The sequence below is a fragment of the Odocoileus virginianus genome, chromosome 31 (genome assembly GCF_023699985.2).
Source record: "Odocoileus virginianus isolate 20LAN1187 ecotype Illinois chromosome 31, Ovbor_1.2, whole genome shotgun sequence".
NCBI classification, from domain to species: domain Eukaryota; kingdom Metazoa; phylum Chordata; class Mammalia; order Artiodactyla; family Cervidae; genus Odocoileus; species Odocoileus virginianus.
Window position 1 is genome coordinate 10,212,806 of NC_069704.1, and position 25,619 is coordinate 10,238,424.

Below are 25,619 nucleotides of genomic sequence, written 5' to 3' on the forward strand. Positions count from 1 at the left end.
AAGTCAATCAGAAAGAGAAAGACAAATATGATATGATAACACTTATAAAGTGGAATCTAAAATAGAATACAAATCAACATATCTATGAAACAAAAACAGACCCATAGATACACAGAACAGACTGGAGGCTGCCAAGGCAGGGCTGGGGGGTGGTGTAGAAGAGGGAAGGAATGGGAGTTTGGGTTTAGCAAACTATTATATATAGGATGGATAAACAACAAGGTCCTACTGTATAACACAAGGAACTATATTCAATATCCTGTGACAAATCATAATGGAAAAGGATATGAAAAAGAATATATATGTGTGTGTATGTGTGTATAATTGAGTCACTTTGCTGTACAGAAGAAATTAACATTGTAAATCAACTATACTTCAATAAAAACTTTTTTAAAAAGGAAAAATCAGTTTTTCTTTAGAGTAATAGGATAGCTGTTGAATGGTTTTAGGCAAGAATGTCGAATGCTTACATCTGTATATTAGAAAGAGGACTTTGGCAGCGCTGAGAAGGAACTGGCTTTGGAAGGAATGAGCAAGACATGCAGAAAAGTGACAAGTGGAGAGGCTGTTGAGGAATCCAGGTGAAGGTGATGGTGGACTGACACTAGGTAAGAGGCTCTGAGGATGGAGAAAGGTTAGGCAGACTTGGGGGACTATTTGGAAGCTAGAGGTCAGCAGGAGTGGGTAGCGGATGAACTGCAGAAAGTGTGGCAGACGGAGGCGAGAATGATTTAGATTTGGGATTCAGGCAACTAGGAAGGAGGCAGAGGTCCTTGCCAAGACAGGCAACAGAACGTGGGATGCGGAAGATGAGTTCAAGGCCATGCTCTAGGCAAACTCTCATCAATTTGGTCATTCCTCTTGACTCCTTGCCTTCCACCCCAGCCCCTGACCAGTACCCCCACCTAAATGAATCTAGTCACTAGCTTCTCCATTCAAGCTTGCTCTCAACATCTAGAAAAATTTCCCACTTGTCCATACTGACCCTGCCATAAACTTGTGGGTGTTCACCTCAGCTGGGCTCACACCACCATAGTATTGACTCTTTTTCAACCCCACCTGTCACCAGGGTAGTAGTTTCAAATCTTTTCAGCTTTCTCCAGTCTTCCAGCAGATGTTCTAAACCATTAGTTCTCAGAGTGTGGTTCTTGGATCAGCTTAATCAGCATCCGATGGGAACCTGTTTGAAAAGCAAATTCTCTAATTTGACCTGAGACCTAGAGCTTACCATACTAAGCAAAGTCAATCAGAAAGACAAATACCATCAGACTGTAGGGGTGGGGCCCCCAAATTGGTATTTTCACAAGTTCTCAAGCTTAGGAACCACTCTTCTAATCTACGGAGATCTTTTTCTCTTTCGAACTTTCCCTGAGCCCCCCTCCACCTCTCCCAGGATCCCCAATTCCTGCCCTCGGTTCTCCTCCCAGGTAATCTAGTCTACCAGAACTCTCTCTCCAACAATCTAGCCAGCACCTCCCCCTGGGTCTCCTCAAATGTAGTCCAAACCAAATTCTTCTCCTACCCCACCATCTAAGCCTACTTCATCTTTTATGTTTTTCTGATTGATTTCATATTTCCATAAATGGCATCACCTCCCAGCTCCCAGGCTGGAAATCACCAAGTCATCTCTGACCTCTTCACCTCACCACTGAAATCCATCTCCCTTTCTATCACTTCTAGTTTATCATCCACTCCCTTCTATTTCCCCAGACCTTTAGCCTGACTACAGACCTCCAGCACACTATTTTCATAATATTCTTAAAAGGAAAACAGTTTTAAAAAACTATATACCCCCCTTTAAAATTTTCAATTGGCAACAAATAAATTTTCAGTAAAGCACACAGGAAAGATTCTTACGGGAACATCTCTCATATTTAAATTGGCTGTATTTGAACAAGTAATAGGATAAGTCTTCCCATAAGGATTATGACATAAGGAGGGCCCAGCAGACACTTAGGTGCTTTGTAGACATTATTGCTAGTCCTATCGGCCACCTTTCAGGAAAGGCATGTCTTCATTTCAAAGATAATAATGCTGAATTTCAGAGAGATGGCACTTGCCCAAAGCTACACAGCTAGTAAGTGGAAAAGCTAAGACTTGATCTCAAATCTTTTTCCCCACACCTTACTGCCTCATTTTGTGTGACTGAAGTCTTATATTAATGATGTCTACTATCAAAAAGCCAAGGTTAGCACCAGTAGAAGTCTATTTCCAGTGCATGGCCATCATTAGGTAAGCTTTACTGAGCATTGTGGTCTCTGATTTACAACACACTCAGATGCGCTAAAGAACCACAGATAGTTCCCCTTTCTTTACAGATTTTTAAAAAATAGCAATCAAAAAAAAATAGGCAATGACTGGCTCTGACTCAGAATATGACACTGTGCTTTGCTATGAGATAAAGTGGGAAGAAATCCTTCATGTAGTTACCTAGGCCAGCTGCCAGCCTTCCTGCCAATCACAGCTACAGATGGACAGTAGGTGGTTTCTTCATCTTCTCAGATCAGTGCCATCTTGTAAGATGTAGGAGAGGGTAAATTGAGGATAGAAATGAAGAATAAAACAGTTCAAAGGTATTTTTTCCTGTTGCTTTGCATATCCTGATTCGTGCCTATAAATGGATACCTCCTTAGAGAAAATAAGAAAATAGGATTAAGAGTCATGCATTTCTGTACTATAAAGCCGTACAAATGGAACATGACTCAAGGTAAAGAAAGCATCTTTTATAGGTTTATTGGTCCATTACTTTAAGTTAATTGAGGTAAAGAAACCTTTTTAAAATTTACAAGCTAATAGTTTTTATCAAGCAATACAAATTCATTTGTTTTACCTTGAAATGTAATACTAATCCCATAATAAACAATGGACAGAATTTTTTTTTTTACACAGATATGAAAAAAAGTGGACAAAAACCTCATGCCAGCATCAAAAATGCAACAAGAATTTTTTTTCTTCTTATAATCTCTGGGTTCCGTAATAAAACAAACAAAAAAAGGTGACATTCTTTTTAAAGTTTGGTAGCTTCATGAAACAAAGACTTTGACCTGTAAATCACTTTCTCATCTACAACACACATTCTCAAGCACATTTTTTTTTTCTTCACAGCTTCTGATTTGGCTTAATGGCAGCATGGATAGAAGAGAACACATTTACACGGAGGACTTCATCAATACCTCAAGGATTTTCTTTTAAAAATTTAAATGTAAAGAATGATTTCTCAAATAATAAACAGTTAATAATTTGGACATGACCTAAGCAAAAAGTTTGGTTTTTTTTCCTCCCCCGCCCCCCAACAGTTAAAAGTTAGAAAGTTTGCTGGCAGTTTATTTCATGGGAATATATCAGATGTACCCCATGTCTGAACACATCCCCGACACACAGACATCCAGGGGACAGGCACACGGGGACAGAGGGCGGGGCGGTACAAGACAGGACCGAACCCCCGGGGTGCCCAGGGCATGGCGCTGACTGTTCCGAGATGCTGGTTTGTTACTTGACACGGGCCTCCCTTCGTCCCACTGGGTCACATTTTTGTTTGCAGTGTACTATCTCCTCCTCACTTCCCCACTGGGGAAAAAGCGATCCCCCTTCCCTCCTTCCAGCATCATCTGTGACTGGAGGGATGGTCTGAGACTGTGAGCCAGCCTGTCACACAGCCGTGTTGGCAGGGGTTACCTGCTCACACCCGGCCTACAGGGGGCCCAGAATCACCTGGTGAGAGGGCCACACTGCCTGGAGAGGTACATTGTGTGATACCCCGTCGCTGGCTTTATTAATAGTAAAAGCTGTATGACAAAGGACTAAATTATGTGAGTCAACACCATGTGTTCGTTGTTTTTTTGGCATTTCAACCTGTGGAGAATTTCTATGTAAGATATGCTACTCGGAGGCCCCCACGGTATCTTTTAAAAAGCTGTTCTACAGAATCGGGGTAAACCTTTAATATTGTCATCATCTATAGAGTTCTTTGTATCTGTGATTTGTCGATGCTGATACCATAATATCCTCTACAATAAAAAATGTGCCAAAAGGCACTAAATGCATCTTTCACACTTGAAAACAACAACAACAACAAAGGTTTTGTGGTCCCTGTATTTCCTGACATTATCAAAAAATATCATTTGGCAATAGCAATACTTAGTTTTCTCTTCCCAAAAGGCAGCCCTAATTATGAACCTCACTTTCTGGCTTGTTTCTTTAAGAGGAATGAAGACTGGCTAGGTCAAGCCTCAGTTCAGTTTAAACTGAACAACTGATTACATCCCTAAAAACTCTTTTCTATCCAGAATCTAAAAAACAGTAGTTGAAGAATAAGGCATATTAGTAGGTGTTGACAAACTCTCAAAAAGTACAGTTAGGCTTTTAACAGTCTGTGGCATGTCCCAAAGTCTGGATTTGTTGATTTTCAAGTGCTAAATACACAATGTTTATGAATGAGACAAATATCTTACTGGTTTGTTAGAGTTATTTTTTCCAAGCACTTATTTACAGGCTATCTATGGTAGTAAAAACTACCTGGATAACATTTTTTTTTTTTTTTTGCCACACAGAAAGGGTTAGACAGTCATACCCAGAGAACATTTCAAACATGTATGATTGAGAGAACAGTCACACCCCCATAACACCCCTCCCCCAAAGCTTTTCTAACATAGACAACCCTGTGCTGATCTGTGCAACATGGGGAGACCAAGTACCCTCAACCTAAAAAGCTGGCTACCTACTGGGTGGGCTGATGAAAAATCAGGTTCCTTAAATTCACTGAATTCAAAACCGTAAGGAGGTGAACAGCTCCAACACACCCAGCTCCATCTGTAGGTCTGGCCCAGAGGGTGGCAGGCAAACTTGAGGGAGATGCCGTCGGGAGAAGAGACCAGAGTCAGTGAGTGGGTTAGCAGGCGTGTTCCACCTGGTGGTCCCTTGAGGACTCTGGGAAGGGAGAAGGTAGACCCAAATCCCCAACGTAATTTTGTGTTACCCCAGCCTGATGGAATCACCTTGTTCCCACAGACCTTGAAAGCAGGCCATGAGAGAGAAGGTAGGGACCAGGACTGGTGTGCCCTACCCTGACCCGCACAGACCTACCCTGGCCTCATCTGTTTGGGTCTCGGGATGGGGTGAAACTGGGCTTCACTCTGGCTGCTCTAAAGGGCTGTTTCTGCTCAGAAGACGGGCTAGTCTGGACTCTGCTCTCCCTTCACTCTCACCAGCTCAGGACACAGGGCAGAGGAGGAGTCTCATGAGACTCAGTGAACGGCATCAAAACAGAATCGAGTGCCCGCAACTTCAATGCTGTCAACGGCAGGGCCAAGTCATACAAACTCCGAGTGCCTCTTGGGCCGATACCGTCCCAAGAGCAAGTCCACGTGCAGACAGCCACATGGCGGGTGCCGTTCTCTAGACTGAACTGCCCGGCATTCCAACACAAACGGCAGCCTCGCAAGGAATGAGGGCCAGGTGTGCCTTTTATTCCGCCCCTTGTGGATGGCGACTGAGAAAACACATTCAACTCAACAACACGTAAGACACCCTCTGGGTGTGGCTGAAATTTGGCATGAAGACACACTTAGGTTACATTCACCACCATCCCCAGAGGTGTGCTGGTTTTTGTTATTTCAGCTAAAGAAAGGTGTGTGGCGGGTTCAATGAGCAGCACAGTGAAATACGAGCCAGTCACGTCCATAATCGCACTTATCTGAGGAATCATCGTTAAGTCTTAATAAAGGATAAAACCCAACCCCGAACCTGGCCTGAGCAGGAGCAGAGGTTCCTTGCTTTAAGCACAGTAGCTGAGAGCCTTCTTGGCAATCCAGCACAGGGTAAGGAAGAGCAGTGTCCTGAAAATGCTATAAATCACCACTGCTCTATTCAACCTCACCTGCATCTCTAAGATTGCTCAGTTTCTACGAGTCCTCTCTTCTGCCCTAGCCTGGACTTCTAACCCAGGTGAATGGAACCTTCCACTTCCCCAACCCAGGGACAGTCAACAGGGATGACTTTCCACTCCACTGCTATGTACTCAAGTTTCAACCTGTCCACATGTGTCTAAGGTTAAGACACATCCTCAAGCAAACATCTCCCGGAAAATAAACACAAGACAGGAGTTGGTGATTCACGACTTTGTGGAGCCATGAAGGATAGGGTGACGAACCCTCTAGGAGGCAGTCTTTGGCACAGAGGTCTCTGGGTTACGCTTCTCATGGGGAATCATCTTTGTGATGATGGAGATAAAGAGGTGAATGCTTGGGGCTGCGGACCTTCAGTGGTGGGGCCCCTCGGGATGCGAAGGGCTAGAGTCTCCACCACTGCCTACTATCCCTCGCCTTCTGGGCCAGCCCCCTCACCTCATCAGATGCCAGCCAGAAGTAAGGGACAAAGGTTCATTTTCTGGAATGACCACTCCTCCAATACCCTGGTCCTCCAAGCTCTGCTAACAGTGGCACGCTGGAGGTTGGTTTGCCTCATTCCAGCTCTCCTTGGAGGCTTAAAGTGCAGGCACTTCACTGAGGGACCAAACAGAGAAAGACAAAAGCCAAAGGTGCCCATAATGCTTCAGAACTATTCTTCTGCCTCCAGTCATGTAAGAGGATGACTGTGCGCCCCACCCATCTCCATACGTCCCAGCAAAGAACCTGATGGGTTTCTTCTGAAGGGCTACCTTCTTGCCCAACTGACCTCCCACAGGAATGTCCGTGGGCTCTGGCCAGTAGCAGCAGACTAGAGTCTAGTCTTCCTGTAATTCCTCCCACCGTTCTTCCCAAGCATTCGTCATGCCGGACATTTTTAAAGCATACGTTCCATCAGGCAAGACTTCACACATTTGCCAAGATGAGTGTTCACCTCTGGGACAGTCTAGTGTCTTCTGCCAAATATCCATAGAAGGCCATCAACCCACTATCAGATACATGCCCTGATTCTACCAGTAAGCTGTCAGGCTGGACCCAGGCAACCACAGCCACACCAATAGGATGGTTTAGAGGTAGAATGAAACACTGAATCACCCCTCGGGGTCAATGAATTGTTCTTACCCTTTTTCTCCACTGAATCATCTCTAATTGTACCAAAAGGAAGATTCATATCAGAGGATTTTAGAATGGCACGAATGGGGTCTAACAGCGCAAGAAAGTACCAACTGACATACATATTATCACTTCAACCAGGACTTTTTCAGACAGGATGAAAACAGAACCAAGCTCTTCTGGGCTGCCCAATGGCGGCCCCACCAGCATCACAGCCGTGGCTGCCCCAAGATCAGTTCTGCAGCTGGAAGCTGCAGTGACCTCAGGAGGTTGCATGCTGACCAGTATTTGCAGGTTCACTTGAAAACACAGCAGTGTCTCAGCACAGCTATTTCATTAAAAACAACCAAACAAACAAAAATAATACTACCGCTTATTTGAGGCTCAGATTTGTAATTTTATAGAGATGAGCCACAGACAAAAGAACACAAACACGACATAGGTAGTTTCACTTCAAGAGGGGAAAGATAATAAGCTGGAGGAAGAGATCCTTTTTGTCTATTTTATGTTGACACATTTGAAAAGGAAACCTGCTAAGAGTCTGAAATGAAGGCTTCAAATGGAGCCAGGAGGAGATGTGAGCTTAACTAGAAGCAAAGAATTTGCTGTCACACATGTCGTCTTCGAGGCCCATCAGGATGCAGGCTCTTCTTTCTGACTAGGAAACAGTAAAGGTAAAGCACTTCATGTAGAGTGTTCATTCACACTATGGTTTACAAACCTTGACTACATCCTAAGAACACGCCAGCCTCTCCCCCAAAGGTTGCCCAAACGTTCAGTGGACACAGGAGGAAACATTAAAACTAGCAATTTTTGGTGAGGTAAAGGCAAACTGCACAAAGCGGACATGGGAAGCGGGCTTGGTATATGCCCGCTGACCTCAGCAACTCTCAACAACTCAGTTATTCCAATTTCAAGACAACAGATGACCCCTATCAGGCCGGTCTCTCTACCCTGATGACATTTAACAAGCAAAAGAACGGTGAAGAACGTCACAGAGAAAAATGCACCCTTTTTTTTTCATTTTACACAAAACAGCTCCCAATCTACTACATTTTAGTGTCAGAAAACGAGTCTGGGGAACACGGCTCCCTCCACTCCCCAAGGCATCGGCATGAGGACAAGGACGCTGGCTGGCTGGCTCGAGCGTGGATGCACCAAGCCACCGATTTAAACGGTCCTACATGAACCAGAAACCCTAACATAGGTGTCACTCATGACGGGCAGGCAGCAGGCCACACTCAGAGCCACACAGGCCACTGTATGTACATTAAGAACTTCCCCTGGAGGCGCCGACACCACCTTCCAGGCCGAGACGAGTCAAGGCCCATGGAGGCCAATGTCAGGGTGGCCGGGCATCCACAGAAAGCAAGAGCTGCCTCCTGTTCATGGCGTCCTCATGGCCTAGCGAAGCAGGACCCGGTTGTCTTCCTCAGCAGGCAACTCTGCTGGCCCCAGAGAGGGGACTGTAATGAGATGTCAGAATGTCAGCTGAGGGCTGACGTGTGCCTCAGTTTCAAATCTTCGGAGTGTCCCACCGAGCAGGTTCCTTCACACCACGGAGGCACGCTTCTTCCACCGAGAGATGATGACAGCCCTTTATGGACTCCACCAAGGAATAAATACTCATGGAAAACAACTGTCGGACCAAGGGGGGCGGGGTACACCGAGGAGAGATGCTGCTGTGGTTGTCTTCTCGGTGCTGCGTGTCCGGCACCGCAGGGACATTCCGGGGTGGGTGCCAGGCCCTGCGTAGGTAGGAGAGTCTCGGTCCCGAGAAGGGGCTTACTTGGCCTCTTGCTTCTCCTGCAGTAGTGGGATGATCGACTCCCACGCCATGAGGCACTGGAATGACAACACACACACTGCGCATCAGCGTGGAGACGCAGATTTCAGGGTCAGCTCTGAGCTACCCTCCCACAGTCAATCCTGCTGGGTCACCTTTGTCTAATGACGCCCTACACGGGTTATTCAGAGCTAGCAGAAAGAAGGGAGGCAACAGATGTTTGTTTTGACTATATCCCCCTCCCCTATCTCCATGAAAGACAGCAATGTCTCTATGAAGCCTAAATGAACTATCTGTGAAGTTCATCCCAGTGAGTGGACAGGTATTCACTGAAAGAAATCCCCTCCCTTCCAAAAGCAGAAGAGACAGAGAGGCAGGCTGCAAACTCTAGGTGAGGCCCCAGGTTCCCATCCGGGGTGGAGACACTGCTCCACATGTGGGTGGCAGGATAGAAACCATCTTGGAATGGGCCAGACGTGTGACTCAGGGCGCTCTCGTTCAGCCACCTCAGTTTAAGGTGGAGAACTACACGAGGCCTTCCTGAGAGGCAGCACCAGGGTGAAGCAGGACTCTGTGCTGAGGAGACTGGGGAGGAGGAGACATGAGCAGAGGGGAGGAGGCACACATCTCCAAGTCAAGCTGGGGGAAGGGAGAGGTGAATGGCTCACCGCTTCCTTCCTTGATGACTCTGAAGTTGGAGAAGAAGCTGGACTCAGACCCTGCCCTACAGAAGGAAGCCTGGGGAGCCTCGAGGAACTTGCTGTCAGAGAGAGACCCAGTGTGGGGTTGGTGACATCCTGAGTCCCGCTCTCTACCTCTGCCATCATCTCTCATCTGGAAAGTTCTACGTCGGTGACGGGGACCAAGGCCATACCAGCTTGCCTGCTTGCTAGCTTCCTTTTTTACCATTTTAAAGACATATTTTATTATACAACTATTACATGGAAACATTTTCACTGTAAAAAAAATTCAAACAATACAAATGAACCAACTAAATACCAGCTTTCTTTACCAAGTGAACTACTGGCCAAATGCTCAAGCTTTTTCCCATCCCAGGACCCTTACATATGTTGTCCCCTTTGCCTGGAATATCTGCTCTTTGTCTCTGCAACTCAGGTTAAAAGTTATGTCCTCAGACTTTCCTGCCCACTCTGCTTGCCTCTTCCATCCTGATCTGAATGATGCCTCCCTCGACTTTCCTCCCAGCTTCCTGTTCTTTTCCTGGAGGGCCTGCCTCTCTCTGAAGAGGTGGGATTCTTGGCCTAACGTGTCTCCTCCACTAGACAGGGGCTTCTCTGGTAGCTCAACTGGTAAAGAATCTCCTGCAATGCAGGAAACCCTGGTTCGATTCCTGGGTCAGGAAGATCCGCTGGAGAAGGGATAGACTACCCACTCGAGTATTCTTGGGCTTCTCTTGTGGCTCAGCTGGTAAAGAATCCGCCTGCAATGCGGGAGACCTGGGTTTGATTCCTGGGTTGGGACGGTCCCCTGGAGAAGGGAAAGGCTACCCACTCCAGTATTCTTGCCTAGAGAATTCCATAGACTGTATGGCCCATGGGGTTGAAAAGAATAGGACACGACTGAGCGACTTTCACTTTCACTTTCCATTAGACAAAGGGGTCCTTAACGGCAGGAGTCCTGCTGCTCTATCGATATGTACAAGGTACACAGATAGTACACAAAAAGCATCTGCCAAGACGAGGCCCCAGGACAGGGGCCCTGTTTGTGGCATAGTGGGAGGACACAGATGAAGGCCCTGGGTTTGAGATCTGGGCCCTGGGAACACTGGAATTAATCACCAAGAAGAGGAGGGGACATCAGCTGAGTCGGCCCTGGTGCAGTGGGAAGGTGGGAGACAGTGAGGGTGGGAAGGAGGGATGGAAGCCCCATTCACTGCCTATCAACCACATGCCAGGCATATTCTAGGTGCTCAGGCATCATTTCATTGTTTCTTCACCATCATTCAGATGAAGAAACAAAGGCAGAGAGAGGCACCCTGCCTAACAGCCCAGTCAGCAGAGGAATGAAGCCTTGGCTGCACCTGGAATGATCTTTCCACCTATAGGCAGGCAGGACTGTCTCCCTCACTGACAGTATGTGGGAATCCTCAGACCTGTGGACCCAGTGGAGCCAAGTCTGACCGTAGTTCAGTCATTCACAAGCTCTGTGCCCTTGGGCAGAGTTTTAAAACCTGGCTGAGCTTCCACGTCTTCAGCTTTAAATTAAGAGCCTCTAAAACCCACTTCACAGTGTTATGGTGAAGGTTAAGTTTAAATTTAACAAGCTGACATATGCAAAGCATCCAGCCCAATGTCAACTCAGACACACAGCAAGTGTCTGGGAGAAAGGTACCGAGAAAAGGAGAATGGCCCCTCCCCTTTTCCCCTGAAACAGTCCATCCTCAGACCTAGCAGGTAAGGGCGATTCCATGACTCTTTCCCTTAACCCTCCTCCAAATTAAGTCGCAGACACACTGCCTCTGAGCAGCAGCCAGAGCATCAGTGTTTTTGAAGGAGATGGATTCCTCCAGTTTGGGCGGAGGACATATTTCTAGAATTGTGGTGGGAGTAGCTGAGTTAATGCTTGTCCAGACTGATTTCAAGTCTACAGGTTATTTGCTGAATTATGATTGGGCCATTCTTCATCTTCATTAAGCTTTTGAGAAATACTAGGATTCATTAGCAACCGCACTCTAGAGTTGGATGTGCTAGGGGCAAACTTTGACTGAGGATATTCGGCTGCAGCTTTATGACAGTGCAAGTGTGTGCGTGTGCATGTGTGTGTGTGTGTTGGGGGTGCTTAATTTGAAGTCCGCAGGTCAAGAGACTCATGAAAAAAAACCTGTTTTTTAGTGTTAATAGTTTTCCTTTGTAATCCTATATCCTTTTGTATTAGGTATTTAAAAACAGTATTTTAAAGTCTATTTTAAAAAACAAACAGTATTCTAATAAGGAGGCTCAAGGCTTCACCAGATGACCAAAGGGATCCATAGCAGAATAAATGTGAAGAACCTTTGGGTGCAGAACCAAAGAACAGCCTGAAGGGCCCCAAAGCCTCCATCAACTGGGGACATCCATGCGCTACAGGCTTGACTGGGAAGCAGCTGCTAGAAGAACTAGAGGACTTGGAGGGTAAAACCACAGTTTCATCAGCAGGGTGAAACCCCTGTGGGCACGTGAGGGGGGCCCCCAGTTCCAAACCCAGCACCGCATCTAGCAGAGCGGGGTGAGGACACACGGGGCTCACTAAGACTAAACACGTAAATTAAGGGAAGGAGAAGGGCCTGGCAGGATCCTTCGGCCTTCTGGCAGGCCCTGACCAGAGGCTCTGGCTATTAAGGGGAGGACTGTCGGCTCATCACCAGCTCATCACCTTCTCGTAATACTGGATGTTCTTGTCAGCCATTCCCATGAGCAGCTGCCGAAAGTCCTGTCTCTTGTTGTTCTGCCACCTCTCCATGTCGGCTTTCAGATCAGCGTTGAAACACTCCATCCGATCCTGACATTTCTCCACATCTGCTGGGACCTGGGAGGGGAATGTGTACATGAGAGCTCTGTATGTACAACAAGCACCTCATGCCCCTGTGCTCATATGTTTGTGAGAGGCCAGAATACCGCCTTAAAACGCCGTGAACATTCCCTCCTCTGGAGGTGCAGGCATAGCCTCGGGTTTCCAAGTGAAAGAAGGAATTTTGAAGAGTGCCATCCCTGACCCAAATTTTCAAACCCATCCAAGCTAAACAGTGACTCATGGGGGAAACACCTGTCTGTTTACAAACAGGAAGAAGAAACACTGTGATTCAGAGTCACCTGTCTTTGGTTCCTTTTAGGAGTTACCCATCTGTAAGTGAAAGTGTATGATGGTTTCGTAAGTGTACAGCAGTGTCTGGTACTGCCCTGCTATGCTCCTATGCCCCATATTGAAAGCAGAAAATCGGTGTTTTCACATCACATGAACTGTCCCATTACCCATGATGTTTCTCATTAACCAGAGAATTCACTGCAATAAGAAGACAATTGACCCACTTTACAAATCAGCTGGAGACTTATCCACACACTCTCAGATAGCAGAAAATCAAAAATACAGAGTTAAAACTGGGTAATTCTGGGGAAATGGAAGGCAAGTTGTTCATGCGTGCCATAAACCATGAAATTCAAAGAAGAAATATACAGCAGGCTAGTTCTAGTTTTTCTTAAGGAAGTTTAGAAAACTTTCTCAAAATAGAACTAGGTTGCCTGAATTTCACAACTTTCACTTTGCTTTGGTGAGTTTCATCCACTCTACACAGTTGGAAAGAAAACACCCAATACTAAAAGAAGGTAATGGGAAATGGTAACCCTGGTACCCAAAACACAAAGCTGGCTTCTCTCCTAACTCAAGAGGCTCCACTCAAGAGGCTCCATTGGACTTTGATGGTGGCCAGGGGGTTGGGGGCAGGGAGTCAACCTGCCCAAAGCTGGGTAGCAAAGTCACCTACCAAATGCTTTCCCAAAACAAGTGAGGCCTTGTACATTTTGTGTGCTGGGGCCTCTGATCCCGAATATAACCATCAAGGTCAATCTCTACCGACCAGGGAAGTTTTATACCCAGACATTTTGGGCAAGGAGCCCAGAAACAAGGCCAAACCTGGGGGAGTTGACTCTTTCAGGGTTTCCAAAGTGCTGAGGGCACTTGGCCATCTGCCAGCCAGACCACTGGGCCATGGCTGCGTACGCAAGAGCAGGGGAAGAGGAGCCACCCAGGTGAAGGAATTCAAGTGTTGCCTGGCATGGAAACTATCCTGGGAGAGACAAAGATGAGTGAGAGAAGAAGATATAGTCAGATATCCTGGGCAACTGAAAAGAAAAGATATTTGGGGAATTCCCTGATGGTCCAGTGACTAGGATATTGATGCTAAGTAAGTGCTTTCACTACTGTGGACTCAGGTTCAATTCCTGATTGGGGAACTAAGATCCTGCAAGTTACTCAGCAAAACAAAACAAGCAAGAACTTTTAAGGGCTGGGGTAAGTGTCCTCTAAAGCACTTAAATTCCTGGAGGAAATTTTAAAAAGGACTCAATTTTTATCTTCTGATGCCAGAACCGAAGTCACTTTTGCCTTTCCCTGCTGATTCACCTGTTACTCTTGGCCACCTTGGGGGAAACTGAAGTAAAAACAATACTGCCTTGACTGTGCATCTGCAAAGTCTGCAGAGCATCCCTGGCAAACATCCTGGGAACCAGCCTCAGCAGGCACCCAGCAAACCAGGCTCCAGACACTTCCCCGCCCTCCCGGCAGGCACAGTCCACTTCCCTTATTCCTCTTGCAACCATTGCTAATTTTAGCATCTGGGGAAAAGTGTCCAGAAACAACATCTTGTATGCTTAACAAAACTGCTGCAGCAAGGAGGAAAGCCAGGCTCTGAAAGGAAGACTTCCTGGACAGTGAGAAGAGGCGGGTAGGCTCTCTGATTCCAGGGAGTGCTCACCTAGGAAAGATTCTGGGTCTGGTCTGGGGATGGAAACTCTGGATTGTATGGTTGCCCGAGCCTCAATGTGGGAAATGCTTTTAGCTTATCATTTTCCCAACATATTCCACATAGGGTACAGGGGGGGACATGAAAGTGCTGAGGTCTCAGCAGGCAGATCTTATCTTAGTCACCCAGAGTCTAGGTGGGAAGAAAACAAACATGTCTGGACACGAAGGGGAGATGGTTCAAGGGCTTTCACTTCACTTGGAGCCTGTGACACGCACACTGTGAGGAGGAGCTGTAGAGTGAGGACAACGTGGATGGGGGAGACGGGAGGAATACCACGTAGGCGACACTTAACAGATGACGGAGGCACTTCCCCAGTGTTACCGTGGTTAAGAATGCACCTTGCTATGCAGGACATGGGTTCAACCCCTGGTCCAGGAACCAAGACCCTACACGCCGAAGAGGCACTGAGCCTGCACCCCCACAGCTAGAGAGCCCATGTACTGCAACAAAACATCCCACGTGACCAGGCAGAGATCCCACGTGCTACAGCTAAGTCCCAGTCAAACAAACAAACAAAAAAAAGATGGTGGAATTGGGGACCTGTGGCTCCAGAGGGACAGACAAGTGACAAGAGGTGAGGCAACCCCTGGACCCACCTCAGGAACAGCTCACAGGCCACAGACCCCCAAAGACAGAGAGAGAGAGAGAGAACCCCAGCTGGCAGAGAACAAAGCGCAGAACTCATGGAAGGGCCTGCACGCACAGGGTTACTAAAGGAGTCGGCAAGTTACTAAGAAACCTGGACACAGGAGCAGGAAATAAGTCAGGGCGAGCAGAGCCACAGAAGCACAAGGATGGAGGAGGTGGGGGATGGGAGTTAAAAAGAACAGAATAAGAGGAATCCTGTGTTAAGAGGTGAGCTGTACTCTGAAGTAACCAGCTACTGAACTGCCCAACTTCATGGAGAAAAGGGCCGCTGGGGCTTGCGTTCCTCTCGTTTTTGTCTCTGTCTGGACGGTGTCTCAATCTACCCACGAGCAACCACCAGCATTCCCTCCTATCTCAGTGTTTCGATTTTTTGACTGAGACACTCTTGGAGGTATTGTCTGGAGGGGTTAGAGATGGAAATATCCAATGCTAATGGTTGGTGCTGCTGTTCACAACACACCAAGAAGGACAAAAAAGTCTCCAGATAAGACTTCGCTGCTATTTAGTCGCTAAGTCATGTACAACTCTTTTATGACCTGTGGATTGTATTCCGCCAGGCTCCTCTGTTCATGGGATTATCCTGGCAAGAATACTGGAGTGGGTTGCCATTTCCTTCTCCAGGGGAATCGTCCCAACCCAGGGATCAAACCTGCATCTCTCATGGCTCCTGCCTTGGCAGGAGCTCATTACCACTAAGCCACCTGGGAGGCCCCAGAGAAGACGTCATGAGACCAAAATTTCTGAAGAGAGGACAAGGCTGCATTCTTCATATTGGTTCCCCTATCTCTCATGAGAAGTTCCATTACAGGATATGAGTTATGGAGTGAAGGGAGAAGGGTAACACGGGAGGAGATAAAGCATATATCTGTGTTAGAGAGCAGGGCGGGAATGTGAACTCACTCAGCATTCAGTGAGAAATGTATCACTGAGCTCTTTCCATGAAACAGGCATTGCTCGGCCCTACAAATAAATCTCCAAGTTTCCTTCGCGGAGGTAGGCTGGAGACGTCATATTATCTGCTCCCACGATGACAGTAGGTTAATAAAGTCTGCAAAGGTTACATAAGGCAGACATGACCCCAGTACCAGGGGAAAGAGGGGACTCATGGCTGCTGGGGGACAGGTGCCGGGACCAAGGACAGAGTCAATTCAAGACAGTCTTCTCAGTCACATGCTGCTAACTGAAAAACAGGCAGATTTCCTAACTGGTGCCATGTCAACGACAGCAATACTGGTTCCCCCACCCCCCGCCCCAGCCCCCTAGGAAGTCAGAACTGGCCACCTCCAGTTTCAAGCAATCTGGTCTTCAATCCCAATGTTCCATACAAATATTTTCATTTTCTATGTGACCTGTGCGATGGAAGAGAAGTTGAGAAAACACTGGGGCAGAGTAAAGTTTGAGAAGAGGCTACTGAATTTGGCAAATATTCAGTAAGAACGCTTAAAAATATATATATAAAAAGAAGCAAACTTCAGAGAACGGCTGGTGAAGAGGGAAAAGTGAGCACCCGAGGCCGGTGGAGAGCGGACACGCTGAGGAGAGAGGAGCCCTGAGCTCACGTGCACGACGGCTGAATGGACGGGCAGACACAGACCAAGAGCCAAGACAGGCCCAGGTTCTCCCCCCAGCCCCTCCGCCATCAGCCACACATCTTCCAAAAGCAGGAAGCCCCCCCCCACCCCCAATGAAGCAAAGGTTGCTGGGAGCCCTCGAAGTGGGGATAAAGGGCTCCAACTTGGAAACCAGACCTATCAGGGGCCCAATTCCAGCTCCACCAGGTATGAGCTTCTATGGGTGGGTCACACAAGTCCCCTGGGCCCTGGCTGCTCATCTGTAAGGTGGGAACCGCACTGATAGAGGCTGTTGGAGGAATTAAACAACGGAGGCGACAGAGCCCTGCCCTGCTGTGGTGGATTACTCTGGCTTCCTAAACCAGGCTGAGGTCATGGCTCCTATGGAGAGAACTGGGAGTCATCAGGCGTGCCTCTCCTCATTCACCAGAGGTATCTGGAAACAACAGATACTCCTGCAGAACTCTCAGGCCTATGGAAGCTCCATATTCAGAAGTCCCCCTATTTCTATCTGCTATGTCAGAACTGGAGTTCTTGCTACCCACTGCCACATAGCCCTCATTCCAGAATGTTCACCATTCTGGTGGTTTTAAGAATTTGTAAAGGCCCACCACCTTTGAGAGGCTCGTCCAAGTGACCTCCAGCGCTCCTTCCCCTCTCCACCTGCGCTCACCCTGAGAAGAGGTACATCTTGTCTTCTGTTCCATCCACATCCACACCACACGCCTCTGCCCGCGATGATGCTACCCACTTCCAACAGCCTCTGGAAGGATCCAGTACCAGGCACCGGGTCCGGCAGGCTTCAGTGGATTGGGGCCTGAAATAGCCCCTCTCTTTCTCTTTTAACCTTTCATAAAACATTCTCTCTTGGTATCCCTTCTTTGTTAATTTTTTGAATCAACATGTGACTATATAAGCATTTGAAGAGAGTCAAACCCAGAATACAACGTGCCTGGTCCCCTGTGGTTTACCCTCACAGGAGTCCACATTTGAGTATGCGTGCTTCCCATCCAGTTTTAAATGCAATGCCTTGGCTCCCCTCTGTTTCCACTAATAGCTTTGATAGCTTCTAAGGAAGGGCAAATTCTTAGATTTCCTGAAGTGGTCCCGACAGAGGCAGCAAAAAGCAGCCAGCTCCCTCCCTGCTCAGTGCATTTTCATTTCTGCAAATTAAAATCAAAATTAAAATAAGGAAGCCGACTCTGCACAATCAAAGCTCCACTTGCCTGAGAATAAACCACCTCAGGGTCTGCAGACTTTCCTCCACCTAAAACCAAAGCAATCTTTAAATTCTATGATACAAACATTTTCCCTCTGTTCCAGAGGCCTCATCACTGCCTGCCCCCAGCACAGCACACGCCTAGAAGCCATGGCCACTGGGCTCCCTGTCCACCCAGCCAACAGCCGGAGTCACAGGGCTCAGTCCTCTGTCCAAAGACATCCACTCCCCTGTGAAATCCCAGGGAGGTACACTGAGACCCAAGAGGCCAACTCCTTCTCCTGGGTTACTGAGAAGTGGTCAGTTTTCAGACGACATCGGGCGCGCTCAGGGTGGTATGGCCATAGACTGAAGTGGTCAGTTTTCAATACCTCTCCATGGCTTCATATAAAATCAACTCTGCCTCACTCTTCAGAGCAACCTTTCAAGACTTCACCTCAAAAGGAACTCAGCCCCCAGACTCCCTCAGATCTTCTCCTTTCCAGCCCAGACCCCAGCCTCCCCGTGAGGACTCCCCATCTTCGGGTGGGAGTCCTTTCCTTGTCTGCAGCCCTGGGATGGACCTGTGAGCAGTCTTGCTCCCACGACAGTTACCAACAGTGGAACCTGTTGAGTCCTGGGGAGCATCAGCCCTGACCCGCTTCCTGAAAGCCTGGCTCTCTTCTCACCAACAGCAGCTCTGGAAAGTGAAGCTCAAACATAAGACATTAAACAGAACACAGCCGACCCTTAAGCTACTCACTTCCCACAGCAGCTGTCTCTGCTGCTACAGACATCTGGGAGGCGTGGGGACGCAGGGGACACTCTAGGACACAAGGAAACAATGCCCCCAACAGTGCACTCAGAAAAAAAAATTTAATAAAAAAAAAAAAAGTGGCACCAAACCTAGAAAACGAAACTCTCATTCAGCATTCCTACTAGAGGCAATGGGAGCCAGTCTGGACAACAGAGGACCCACCAGCAGAACATCTGCTGTTCCATCAGATACTTGACTGACTCTCCCATCTTCACAGCAATCACAGGGATGAATCCCACAGAGGCTGGTGAGTAAAACCAGCAAAACTCTGAGCTGGGGGACAGTGGGGATTCAAACCCAGGGCCATCTGATTTCAACCCTGTGCTCCATCTACCAAACAGTGGTTGATTGGACAGGCCGCCAACCAAGCCCTCTATGGTCCAGCAAAGCAGCGGCTGCCCCAGACCCCAGACTGGAGACACAATTTCAGCTGCCCCCACTGTTGATTACACTTGGTGGTGCATCATGGTGGCAGCCCCTGCTTTGTTAAGTATCACCATGGCTACATGAGCAGCAAGTTCACTTTGGAGTGATTCAGAATCCCGTGAGAGAGAGGGAAGACAGACACTGTGCCCCCACCCCCACGCTGTGCTAAGGGTGCAGGGATGTTTGGAACTTCCAGATTGGAAAGAAACCCTTCCCCCTCTTGGGAGAACTCTGCTGGCGGAGAGAATGAGTCGGACGTGTGAGCGAGTTGATGCTCCAGGGAGGTGAGAGCAATGGCAGCAGGAAGATTGCAACACCCATTGGGAGGAGAGAAGTCACCCAGGCCGGCACAAAGGGAACAGCGCGAGGCCCGAGCCCCGCAGCTTGGCTGGGTGGAACTTGGGAGCCAGAAAGAGCAGCTTCCTCTGCTCCCGGGTGGGTGTGGCCCGCAGGCAGCCAGCAGTCCAGGGCCCAGTCAGCATTTAATTCGGCCTATTACTCATACCCTTCAGTTCCTGTCTTTGGTAAGGCGCCGTCCCAAACTGGGCTGAACATCTACCAAAAGACGAAACTGGCCTCTGAGAAAGAGCTTACAGTGGTTGCTGAGTAGGGAGGACGGCTGATAGAACTATTTAAGTGACATCTTTGAAACACAGGAATTAAGTGACATCTTTGAAACACAGGATTTTCAGCTTCCAAGCTGGGCTAGTGGCAGAACTTGTTGTCTCTCCTTCCATCCCTCGCCAGGAAAAGGGACTTCTGTACTTATATTTAGAAGCTAAATTGTTAACAGTGAGATTTTTAAATACAGTGTCCCTTGTCATTCTTTTAAATGAGACGGAGATGTGGGCTCAGCAGGCTGCACCATGTTCCAGAAAATCAGAGGAGCGGCTTGGAGCCAGTCAGCGGGACCGGCAGCTGCAGGCAGAGGGCGGCTGGGCACACAGCACCTCAACAGTGGACCTCTCGGCTTCTCTGCTTTTGGGTGGGTTAACAGTTTGTGGACCATTCCACAAACTACACTTTTGAGAACACTGATCTAGACTGTTCTCCTTTCTCCTCAGTCCCATTTCATAGACAGGAACTGCCTCTGAATTGCAGAGCTGGAAACCTCAAAAAAAAAAACAACAACAAAATCCCAGGAAACAGTAAGAAAAAGCTCAACCCCCAGTGTACATCGGACATAAAAGGGAGCAAAGAGAGGAAAAGAACAGCATCAACCCCACCCAGCCGGCACTGGTCGCTTTGGTCATACCGATCAGTGGACATGAATTCACCCGGCACACCGTGGGGTGTCACAGCCCGCCCGCCCCAGGCGTCCCCCTGACCTTGGGCCGCTCTTCCTTCCTCAGAGCCACGGCTTCCAGCTTGGCTTCGTACTCGGCCTGTACATGGTCCCTCTTCTTCAGCACGCTCTGCGGGGGGCGAAACGGAAGCGTGAGCACAGCCATTGCTTCTGCACCCCGAACCTGCCCAAGCCTCCGTCACGTGCTCCTAGGACAGTCTGGCCATGGCTGACACAGGCTCTGTGTTCCTAGGACGGTCTGGTCATGGCTGACATCAGCTCCGGAGAGAGCTGGGGGCGGAGGGAGAGGAGAACTGTGCTCACAGGTGGAGCTTTCCAGCGCAGTAACTCAGCCTGATGCTCAGTCACAGAATCCCAGGGAAGGGTGGGTGGGGGGAGTGGTGCCCACTCCACAGGTATGCAGATGAGGGGACCCTCCGCGCCCCGGTGCAGAGAGACCTCAGCTGTGCTGGGACAAGGAGCCTGGCAGGTGCCAAGGTGGGACCTTGTCTGAACTGTTACTGGAAAAGTCTAAGTCATGAGAGTTGTTGTCTCTTTAATTCATCGAGTTGACCCCTGGTGGACTGAGCTGCTCACTAATCCACTATTAGCCACGCATCTGTCCTCCACTCTGGCCCGGGTACTTGAAGAGCAAAGATACACAGCTCGGACCTGAGGGTTCCGGCCACGGGAGACGGTGGACACAGCATGAGGCTGCCCGTGCTCAAAGAGCCAGGGACGAGCCCAGAAGCCCTGCGACCACGTGGGGAGACTGCCAGACCCAGCGCTGCACGGGCGCAGGGGCCAGCCGGCGCAGGACTGGGGGAGGCACGCCGGCACCCAGGCTGCAAGCTGTAAGCAGACACTTCGTCCTGGGCCCGCGCAAGCGCAAGGCTGGCCTCTGAGTGTGAGTCCCTAAACTCACGCCCTGGGCGCCTCCCTCTGTCTCTGCCGCTCAGACCCCAGCAGGCAGGACAGAGAAGCTTACGGTCAACCTCCTAGAAAAGCACGTTTCACCCAAGGGGTTCTTTTTCTTCTTTCAGTAGAACCACAAGTGGCAAACCGAGAGTGATAAGAACTTTCTCTGCTGCTGACTCAGAAGACGCAAAGTGCTCTGAATCTCTCACCTCACGTTCTCCCGCAGAGCACGGCGGCAGGGGGCGGCTGCTCGGCCACCGCAGCGGACGCCTTCAGTCCGCGCGACGTGCTGAAACGCGGTGAGCGGCTGAGCCGCTGACGACGCTCTGCAGACAGCCTTCTCACGGAAGGCGACAACATGGGGAACCTCAACTCTCCCTTAAGTATTTGCTTGGAGAAGTGTTTCACCACAAGAAGGACACGAGATGAAACCTGAAACAGCTTCGCTTTTCACTGGTTTCCTCTCAGCTTTCTCAGGTGCTCTGAGGTCTCCTCCCCACACGCATCAGCCTCTGGGCCTAGAACCTTCTGCTGTGATGGAGAGGTTCCACGACCTGCATGGATCAGCACGGCGGCCGCTAGGCTCACCTGCCGACTGAGCTCTTGAAATGTGGCTGGTGTGGCTGAGGAACTGGATGTAAATCTTTATTTAATTTTTCCTAATTTGAGTTTAAACTGAAATAGCCACCGATGGCAAGCGGCTGTCGTACTGGACAGAACAAATCTATAAAGTAAACACAAAAGAACAAAAAAGCCAGGGCTCCTTTCTAGATTTCACAGAGCCAAAAGCATTCAAAATCTACCGGTCTGGTATCAGCAGTAGCTGCTCTCCGTGGGGACATAAATGTGGCTCCCTGGGGGGCCAGGAGGACAGGGATGGGGGGGTGTTGTTGAGGAATCTGGTTCTGCCTTGTACTCCCTTCACAGGACGCCTCACGTGGTTTGGGGGAAAGCACGTGTATCCAGGCTAGGAACACGGCTCCACAAACAATGAGTTGTTCCAATGACACACCCCTGTCAGTGTGGCAAGAAACTCCTAGCCAAAGCTAGAAATGCTCTTAAAATGCCTTCAAAACACAGTAAGCACAGTGTGGGACGCTTCCTCTCAGTTCTGCTGAGAGCGTCTCAAGTCTCTCTGATGAGGTTGCCCAGGCCCTCAGGCAGGGAGGGATGGTGAGAGCAGTCCTGTCAACTCCACTCAGCTCAGCACGTAGCCTCTCCCTCCCCTCAAGGCAGACGAGGGGGCCAAAGACTCAGCCACACTCCCTCCCTTCCTCAGGCCTGCCTGGGCGAGGAGAGGTAAGGGCTCTGTCTCCTCAGGCTCTGCAAGCCCGGAGCAACCGGAACACGGCCTTCTCCTGAAGCCTGAAAGGGGGATCTGGGCGAGCACCCCTACCTCACTGGACTGCAGAAAAAACTCACAACAACCACAAAAGCTCACCACAACCCTGCGGAAGTGAGAGGGTGCTATCCCCGTTCTACAGGCAAGAACACTGAGGCACCAGGAAGTGACCTGGCTGAGGCCACACTGCTGGCTAAGAGCACAGAGGTGACTCACTCGGGCTTCGCAGCTGAATTCCAGAGCGCGTGGTTTCCCAGCCTGACTGCCAGCCAGCCAGGGCAACCTGTTCCGAATTAAAATAAACTGCTGAAGACTACCGTCCTTGCTGGGAGCACCTTCGCACACCACGGGCAGTGGTCTGAAGGGACTGGCCTCCCTCCCGAAACAGCACAGGATCTGCCGATGGACCTGGCCACACTGGCCTCTGGTTGACGGGGCCTCGGCCTTCAGGGGAGTGAAAGGGCCTTTGAGGTGCTGGGTCGGCATCTGCAGAGAAGTCCCTCACAGCACCGAGTGATGGGCAGAAGACCTTTACCCTCTGAGCTTCTCACAGAGATCGACAGAGCTCTCTGATGCTAGTGGATACGGGGATGCATGCGTCCCACCCTGTGGCCTTCCGCCCCTGGTCTGCACGGCCATTCCCACCCCATTTCTGTCTTGCCTTAACATTTCTTCATTTACCCAAGTGCTGGAGATACAGCAGAGAGCAAAACACACAGAACCACTGCCTTCATGGAGCTGACATTCCAGGGAGGACGCAGATAATACACAGATAACATATAATCAACATAAGACCCTGGAAGATAATGCTAGGTGTTCAGGAGGAAAAACGAAAACAGGAAAGAAAGATGTGAAGCACTGAGGGTTTGGAAGGTGAATTGTGCACTGGGTGGCCAGGGAGGACCTTAATGAAAGGGGACTTTTAATTAGAGACATTGAGTAAAGTTCTCTCAATGCTGTATATATTTTTAATGTTGAGCATTTCATCATGATTTCGAAATGGTCCCAGTAACCTGGAACTTCACTACTTCTCTTTTCGAATGCAGAGGGGGAAAAAAATAACTCCTTTCTTTAATAAATAAATTGCAAAGAAAAATAAATAGAGGGGGAGGGATTCTTAAAATACTTAAGAACTATGTCAAGCAAGTATGAATTTTATTTATATCCCACTTTGGAAAAAGCCTAAAAACAGTGTCTGAGACAACTGGGGAAACTGAACACTAACTGGATATTTGAGGAAATATTAAGGAAAAAAAATATCTATTTAGGTGTGACACTACGAACAAAGCTAGTGGAGGTGATGGAATTCCAGTTAAGCTATTTCAAATCCTGAAAGATGATGCTGTGAAAGTGCTACACTTAATATGCCAGCAAATTTGGAAAACTCAGCAGTGGCCACAGGACTGGAAAAGGTCAGTTTTCATTCCAATCCTAAAGAAAGGCAATGACAAAGAATGCTCAAACTACCGCACAATTACACTCATCTCACAAGCTAGTAAAGTAATGCTTAAAATTCTCCAAGCCAGGCTTCAGCAATACGTGAACCGTGAACATCCAGATGTTCACACTGGTTTTAGGAAAGGCAGAGGAACCAGAGATAAAATTGCCAACATCTGCTGGATCATAGAAAAAGCAAGAGAGTTCCAGAGAAACATCTATTTCAGCTTTATTGACTATGCCAAAGCCTTTGACTGTGTGGATCACAATAAACTGTGGAAAATTCTGAAAGAGATGGGAATACCAGACCACGTGACCTGCCTCTTGAGAAACCTGTATACAGGTCAGGAAGCAACAGTTAGAACTGGACATGGAACAACAGACTGGTTCCAAATAGGGAAAGGAGTACGTCAAGGCTGTATATTATCACCCTGCTTATTTAATTTAAATGCAGAGTAAATCATGAGAAATGCTGGGCTGGAAGAAGCACAAGCTGGAATCAAGATAGGTGGGAGAAATATCAATAACCTCAGATATGCAGATGATACCACCCTTATGGCAGAAAGTGAAGAGGAACTAAAGAGCCTCTTGATGAAAGTGAAAGAGAAGAGTGAAAAAGTTGGCTTAAAGCTCAACATTCAGAAAACTAAGATCGTGGCATCCGGTCCCATCACTTCATGGCAAATAGATGGGGAAACAGTGCAAACAGTGGCTGACTTTATTTTGGGGGGCTCCAAAATCACTGCAGATGGTGATTGCAGCCATGAAATTAAAAGACGCTTACTCCTTGGAAGGAAAGTTATGACCAACCTAGACAGCATATTAAAAAGAAGAGACATTACTTTGTCCACAAAGGTCCGTCTAGTCAAGGCTATGGTTTTTCCAGTAGTCATGTATGGATGTGAGAGTTGGACTATAATGAAAGCTGAGCGCTGAAGAATTGATGCTTTTGAACTGTGGTGTTGGAGAAGACTCTTGAGAGTCCCTTGGAGTGCAAGGAGATCCAACCAGTCTATCCTAAAGGAGATCAGTCCTGGGTGTTCATTGGAGGGACTGATGTTGAAGCTGAAACACCAATACTTTGGCCACCTGATGCAAAGAGCTGACTCATTTGAAAAGACCCTGATGCTGGGAAAGATTGAGGGTAGGAGGAGAAGGGGATGACAGAGGATGGGATGGTTGGATGGCATCATCAATTCAATAGACATGAGTTTGGGTAGACACCGGGAGCTGGTGATGGACAGGGAGGCCTGGCGTGCTGCGGTTCATGGGGTTGCAACGAGTTGGACACGACTGAACTGAATAATGTGGTCCTTTTTCTTCCTTAAAAGAATGTTTGGGGACCTCCCTGGTGGTCCAGTGGTTAAGACTTCACCTTCCAAAGCAGGGTGTATGGTTTCCATCCCTGGTTGGGGAGCTGAGATCCCACATGCTACATGGTCAAAAAACCCCAAAACATAAAACAGAAGTGATATTGTAACAAATTCAATAAAGACTTTTAAAAATGATCCACATTAAAAAAATTTTTTAAAGAATGTTTGTATTTTAGAGATATGTATTTTTGTATGAAATGATGTAATGCCTGGGATTTGCTTTAAAATAAGCCAGGGGGTGGGGGCTGGGAGCAGGTGGGAGGAGAGCTAGAATAAGATGGAAC

At 48.3% G+C, this 25,619-nt stretch overlaps 1 protein-coding gene across 2 annotated transcripts in view; it reads right to left on the reverse strand.

Moving 5' to 3' along the window:
• Positions 1 to 2,708: 2,708 nt before the first annotated feature.
• Positions 2,709 to 25,619, reverse strand: part of SNX30 (sorting nexin family member 30) — a 103,424-nt gene continuing 80,513 nt past the window's right edge. For both annotated transcript variants that reach the window (XM_070459274.1, XM_070459273.1), the window contains 3 exons: positions 20,309 to 20,395; positions 12,175 to 12,327; positions 2,709 to 8,861 (listed from right to left, as the gene is read on the reverse strand). In XM_070459274.1, the coding sequence (XP_070315375.1) occupies positions 8,802 to 8,861; positions 12,175 to 12,327; positions 20,309 to 20,395 (300 nt within the window). In that variant the 3' untranslated portion in view covers positions 2,709 to 8,801. The remainder of the gene's footprint in view (positions 8,862 to 12,174; positions 12,328 to 20,308; positions 20,396 to 25,619) is intronic.